This window comes from Cariama cristata, unplaced genomic scaffold (assembly GCF_000690535.1).
Source record: "Cariama cristata isolate BGI_N322 unplaced genomic scaffold, ASM69053v1 scaffold42204, whole genome shotgun sequence".
Lineage (NCBI taxonomy): Eukaryota > Metazoa > Chordata > Aves > Cariamiformes > Cariamidae > Cariama > Cariama cristata.
In genome coordinates, this window is record NW_009614284.1 from 1087 (window position 1) to 7988 (window position 6902).

General features: G+C 36.7%; 1 protein-coding gene across 2 annotated transcripts; it reads left to right on the top strand.

Annotated features, from left to right (window-relative positions):
• The first annotated feature begins 2122 nt into the window (after nt 1–2122).
• On the top strand, nt 2123–6446 carry CDCA4 (cell division cycle associated 4). Of its 2 annotated transcripts, none has more exons than XM_009699336.1 (2): nt 2123–2216; nt 4475–6446. In XM_009699336.1, the coding sequence occupies exons 1-2, from the start codon at nt 2178–2180 to the stop codon at nt 5228–5230; spliced, it is 795 nt and encodes a 264-aa protein (XP_009697638.1). In that variant the 5' UTR covers nt 2123–2177; the 3' UTR covers nt 5231–6446. The 2 variants fall into 2 exon arrangements, with proteins under 2 accessions (XP_009697638.1, XP_009697637.1); XM_009699335.1 differs by lacking the exon at nt 2123–2216 and adding an exon at nt 4282–4326.
• The last annotated feature ends 456 nt before the right edge of the window (nt 6447–6902 follow it).

Here is a 6902-nt window from a genome sequence, read left to right on the forward strand (position 1 = left end):
GTTTTACACAAAGGCTAATACCTTTTTAAGTATGTTAATATGTAAATCAATAGAGAAACATTTTAATTAGGTTTTAAATTTAGTATTCTCTTGAGTGTTTGTTGGAGATAGTGCAGGGAAGTCTGAGGAAGGTTGTTTATTTGCAGAGTTTTAATTGCATCTGATAATGGCTATGAAGCCAATATATTTATTTTTTTTAACTGAGAACTTAGGTTCTGAGGCACGCTTGTATGCCAGTTAATATAATTGGAAGAAATAATTGCTGTGATGGGTATATTCTTTAAGTTTATGCTAACAAATGTTCACGTGGTTTGTTTATTGCTGTAGGAAAGAACCTGGAATCATATGCAGCAGGTCTTACGCATTATTATATTGCATGGGAAAACTTTCGTTCTTTAGTATCTTAATAGATTAGACTGGACTGGTCTGCCATCATCCCCTATGTCTTTTTGTTTGTGGATGTGATAACGGCTCTTTTACCAAGAACTGGTGCGTTCCCATCAACGGTCCCCTCCTGTATCAGTCTGCTATTTTGGGAGGCAAATGTCCAAAGCCTCTTCCTCCGAAATTGTCAGATATCCAAAATAGCACCAGAAAATATTTTCATTTATTGTTCTTGTGACTGCATCATCTTTATCTGTAGTTGTTGTGGGGGTTTTGTGGGTTTTTGTTTGGTTGGGTTTTTTAGAGGAAGTTTATGCCCTTGTCACCTACCCTAAACTAAAAGTGTATCTAGCAGGAATTTGAAGATTCAAATAGTTACTCTATATAGGTTCTTAAAGACATTGCCCTTTATTTATACAGTGTTTTGAAAGCATACCTGGGGAGCAAAGCCTTCTGAACTTTTATAGCATCATAAGTTGTTTGACAGAAATAAGGAATACTTTACAGACTTGATGTTATGGTATCTCACTGGAGTTGTAGTTCATATGCCTCATGACCCTGTCTTGAATGTTGCTTTGAGCTCAGGCTGTAAAAGAGAATGTGACTGACTTGGTTGAAATACAGTTTCCATGACACAACGCCATTTTAGTCTTGAGTATTTTGTGATCAAGTCAAAAGATTTTGGCTTGAGAGTGTTTAAGGTGGGGGTTTTTTTTGTTGTGGTATTTTAACAAGTATGCAGCTTCTTGAGAAAAACATGTTTTCTGCCCTCTCGCCCCCCAAGTTCTTTGTCAACCATTTCCTTTACCCCCAAACTTTGAGAGCAAGCACTCTTCAAAATTTTTTTATTACCAGCCACAACAGAAAACAAAAATAGGTGTCTGTATGTATCCTCTTTAGTCGATTCTTTTCTAGGTGTGTACTTCAGTGCAGACACTGAACTGTCTTGTACTGTACAGACATGTCTAGAAAAGTATCTGAATTGTTTTCATATTTTATCGTATAAGTTTTTGTAGCCCGTTGAAACAGGGCATTCTTTTAGATTTCAGTAATTAAAGGAATTGTTGCATGTGTTTGGTAGTTGCATTTGGTGTATCAAATCTTACTTTGCCTTAAATGTGTTTTTAAAACTCAGCCTTTATAGTTAAAACAATTTAATTACTGTCAATACTTTCATTATTGTCATCTTGCAAAGTAAATCTTAGTCATAAAGTTTCTGTGCTGGTAAAGGAAAATTCTCCCTGGTTTTGCTGTGTTTCAGTCTTGTATTTGCGTGCTTGCTCGCTCTTCTCTAGATGCTACAGAGATACGTGGTGGTGTACAACAAAGGTGAAAACTTTTTTGTGATTAAAGTAATGGAAGACTTGCTTTCAGTATGCTTTTGTGCACATTTAAATTTTTCAGATGATCGCTAAAGATTTTGTTTGTTCTTTAAATGGCAAAGGTGTAGGTAAAATGGCAAAAGGGAGAGGCTGGTCCAAAGGTCAGGGTAATAACCTAGAACTTGGACTTAAACTGGCAGTTTCCTCCTCCTGCCATGGATTTTTGTGTGTATTGTTGAGCAAATCACCTTTGTGTTCCAGCTGTAAATTGGGCTTAATAGTACTATTCAAGTTTGTAGGAGTGTTGTGAGGATAGAGACACTGAAGCAATTGACAAAATAGAGAGGTGTGTAAGTTTCTGAAATAGGAAACTGTTTTGTTCTGCATCTCCTGTACTTGGCTGACATCTTGCTTCCCGGTACTTGGTAGGTGGTGCTCTAACTTTTACTGTATGGACTCTTGCTCAGTAGCATGGGAGAAGAGGAAGGACTACATCAAACACAATTACTGGTATGTAATTTTTTGCGTCTTAAATGAAACCATAATGTAGTGTCTCAGGAACTGTTTTTATGGTGCAATATACTAATTGGAAGTAAGTGTTAGAGAAAGAAATCCAGTGAATGCTGTGAAAGGTTTACCTTTAAGACTCTATAAACCTTTTTCCTCTGCTTTTACACACCCAAGTGGGTGTGATGTATTGAGGTTTTCAAGTTTCCTGTTGTGTTCTGTTCTGTTGGTGTGCCTTAGAATAGTAGATTTATGAAAAACCAGGTTAACGTTCAATTGACGTTTTAATTATTCTTCACAGGAATGTAAGCTGAAATAAAAGAAGCTTCAAACTCTGCACAGAGTGTTTTAACGTTTGATGATATAATCATACATGGTTGATGAGTAGTCCCAAATGATGTCTCTAGAGGTCAAGTTTCACATGGGGGGTGTGTGTTTGGAGATTACTGTACATACAACTTTATAGGAAAAATTAAATGGGATATGCACTGATAAGAAGTTGCAGGAATATCTAAAAATCTGGAAAAGGCACTGTCAAGCAAAAACTTGGGTTGTATTTAATGGAAATAATGCAAATACATTACAGGAGAAAATGTTAAAATAAACTTCCAAAGCATTTAATATATTGGTAATCCATGGAGAGCTTTTAAGAAGTCTATGAGAAATGAGCATAAGACCAAGTTCATATGTTCTATATTGTAGTCTCTGCATACTATAATTTCTAAAGAGTTTTGTACCTTCAGTGGAAAGAAATCTTTAAGAGTTGGCAAATCCAAAAAAGGTTATTTCGTCGATATATACAGCAATGTAAGAAGTGTTGTACAGAGTCAGACCAAATGTTTATCTCGCTACTGCGCTATCCCCAGGTTTTCAGAGTAGATAAGTACGTAATGTATTTTGAAAGGAACAATGTTGTTGCACTTTGGTGGATTTTTAGTGACTCTGAAAAAGCTGAGAAAGCGCTCTGAAAGTATGTGAAACATGCTATAGCAACCAGAAAACCAAGGCACAGGTTAGGGCTTACCAAGGGAAATGGAAAATGATATAGAAAGACACTGCAAAAGTATTTTGGTTTCATGAGCTTTTAGTTGAAAAAACTTTGTTTTGTTTGGGTCACTACATTAAAAAAAAATCCCCAGACATTGGGCAAACAGGAATTCTAAGGACAGAAGACTTAGAAGTGACATAACAAAGGTGCATAAATGTAAAGATCAGGTACTAGCTTTCATTTACAGCCTAATTTTTGTAAGACTAAAAGAAGTGACATCTGCGTTTTAAAAAATAAAGTCACTTTGTATTTCAAGAGATCAGCTGCAATATTTCCATAGAGCATTGTTGTCAAAGATAGTGCAATTCAGAAGAAGATTTGGAGGCTAGTGCTTGAAAGCCATACCTTGGAAAATTCAGCAAGTGATTTTTTAGATGTAAATGATGAGAAGCCTGGATGCACCCCACTTATTTTTAGTTGGTGAACCTAAACTAGGAATACGGGAATTTTGCTTTCTTATAGTCAACTGGGAAAGAAGTGCTTATATAGAGGATGACTGTGCCTATCCTTATTGGACTTGCACAATTCATGTTGTAATTACGCAGTTCATTTATTCACCTGAGTGAGGGAACTGGAAGGACTGCTTTAGGCACCTCAGTTGAATGTGTCAAGTTATAAGGAACAAATCTACATCTTGCTCTCCCTGTAGCCAAAATAAGCTAACCTTTTCAAGTATGCTGCCCATGGTATTTTTTTTCATGTTACTCTGTTAGGCATGTTGATGTTCTGGAGGGGTCAAATCTTTTAAAGATGGTATGCCAGGTTGTATTTTTATTTCCAAAATTAGAGGTTAAGCATGCCAGTAGAAACTCGGGAGGAGCGAGGAGAAACTGCCTCTCCAATAGGTGAAATACAGCCGTTGAGATGTTTGCTTCTGTGCGAAGCAGTGGCTCCTGACTTCCATCAAGTGTGGAACTCAATGGCAGGCAGGAGCTGGGAGCCCCTGCCTCTCTCCGATGCCATGGCTTGTGGACCTGCTGACCCCTGGTTCCCGAGTGCCGTCTTTGGGACCCAGTCCATATGTTCCTGACCCCTGTTGTACCACACTGGCCATTCTATAACCTGGTATGACAATTCTGATGTTTCTATCTTAAAAGAATTTGCTGTTTAAGATTAAAGTCTTCCATTTTGTGTTTTAGTCTTTTTTTTTCACCTCCCTCTTGAGTTGTTTACGTTGTACAAGAATTTTTTTTTTTTTTTTTTTTTTTAACAGGACACAATGTTTGTGCGAGGATTGAAGAGAAAATGTTTTGATGGTGAAGAAGATATTGAAGGAACTCTGGCTGGTATTAAGGCTATTCCTTCATATAATCTTCAGCGGCAGTCACTTTTAGATATGTCCTTGGTTAAACTTCAGCTGTGTCACATGCTGGTTGAACCTAACCTTTGTCGTTCGGTACTTATAGCCAACACGGTACGGCAGATCCAAGAGGAAATGACTCAAGATGGGACTTGGCAGATGATAAATACACAGAGTACAGGGCAGGCATCCCTGGATCGTCTTGTTTCAACAGATATCCTCTGTCGTTCATCTAGGGAACAAGCTGAGGGAAAGCATGTTCCAGGCTATAGTACTTTCAGTAAAGACTTTGAGGGTGACCAGGCACAAAATAGTTCAGAAACTATGTCAACAGCCTCTTCAGTGCAAGCTCCGAGAAACCTGCACAGCAATGTGTGGGAAATGGAGAATCCACAAGAAAATAAAGGAAACTTTCAAAAATCATTAGATCATATATTTGAGACGCTGGAGAATAAAAGTCCTAATTCTGTTGAAGATCTGTTTTCAGAAGTTGACAATTCTTACTATGATCTTGATACTATGTTAACAGGCATGATGAGCAACACAAAAATGGGACATTGTGATGGGCTTGAAACGTTTTCTTCTCCAACAACTACAGCGTCTAACTCTAATTGTAAATCTGATCTTAATGAGCTTGATCATATTGTGGAAATCCTTGTTGAATCCTGAAACTCCTTGTGTAGGAGATAAAGATCTGTTAATGGGAAGAAAAGACTCGAGAAAGCTGTTTCCACAGTTTGTTCTATCAAATCTGCATGTATGTTTCACAAATATCTATATATTATATAGATATATATTAAAAAAGCACTTCATATTGCAAAATAGTGTTAACTCTTAAAGTTAACCTGCAACTTGTAGTGTAATAATCCAATTTATTGTCCATCAAACCGTAAGTACATATGGTGAATGTTTTTAAGTTTGGGATCCAAGGCTCTTGAAATTGGTTCCTTTTACCAGTTTGGTTTAGCCTTTGATGGAGGATATGCTCAGTGAGAGGGAGTCTCTCCTCTTTTCTTATACTTCTCCCGGTAAAAATGGTAATAAATATAGAGAGAAGTTGGATAACTGTTTTCCTATTTTACTCTGGTTTCCACTTTGTTACACCACGTAACTCCTACCATATCTGCTGCTTCTGTTCCAAGTCGCTACATGGCTCTTAAAGAGCAGTATGCAATAGTTCCTGTTATCCTAGCTAGCTTATTCTGGTTTTTGCTACAATTTTTACTTCAAAAATAGTTTTAAAGTGTTTATTGGTGTTTAGATTTTTCCAGGTATTTTCCTAAAATATATTTTTACTACAGATGTTATGTCAGCTGCTAACTTAGTAACTTTTGATCATATCTGCAGTTGATGTATTTTTTGAAAGAATTTCAAAAAGGGATGGTTTTTTTACTGTGAGCTACCCAATGTAGTTCAGTAAAGTGTATGTAAATGTAAATATACGATTTTATACTTTACATTAAAATGTAAGAGCTGTTTTCATGATTCTGTTTTATAGAGTAGTACTTTACTAAATTGAGAATTGTACAATTATGCTTTTCATACCCCATATACTTGAGTATCATTAGAAGAAGAGCTTTGATCCAGCTAGATACAATTACATTTAATTCATTTCAGACCATATTTTTGTTAACTACAAACCTAAATTACGTAGGTTTTTATTTATGTGTATTTATATGTAAATGTCATCAAGTGAATTGTTTATCACTGAAGTCTACCATCAAATATTTGTTTATATGGGATAACTATCTTGCACTAATTACTACAAAAAGTGTTATTAGTGGCCTTTAAATCTCAACTGGTATGTCATGATGTCATAATTAATATGCTCCACTCTTACCAAGGGTTTCCTCCTGGCTTTTTTTAATAACAAAAGATAATGCAACATGGAATGGTGTTCTCTTCATCAAGTACTCACATTTGGTTTAGAGTGTATATAATTAAGCTTATTCCTATGAGACTTTTTTGGGGGGAAAGGGATAGATCAAGTGCAGTGTATGATTTTGTTATAAAATGACAAATCTTTACCTTCACAAGCTGGTACTGGGGAAGAACTCTGAACTAGCAGGGAGGTAGAGAAGGGGGAAAAGATTGATTGGTTTCTGGAATGTGTTAGCTTTGGTTGAGCCAGGTGAAGATATCCACCAGTAACTCAGTTTTCTGTAGTATTGAACCAAGCAAGTTGCTGAAAATGATGAGAGTACATTTCTGCATCTGACAGACTCTGCCTTCCCACAAGCGACCTCATTTACTACACATGATCCTTTTCAGATTCTCAGACCCCTGAAAAGGGGAAGGTGGAGGCAGGGGGGTATTGCGGACATTCGAGTGTTAGCAAAAG

Excerpts from the sequence above, each read along its gene's own strand:
- CDCA4 (XM_009699335.1), top strand. The coding sequence starts at position 4,282 with ATGTTCCTGACCCCTGTTGTACCACACTGGCCATTCTATAACCTG. Across the intron at positions 4,327-4,474 it reads ACTGGCCATTCTATAACCTG|GACACAATGTTTGTGCGAGG; the intron begins GTATGACAATTC and ends TTTTTTTAACAG.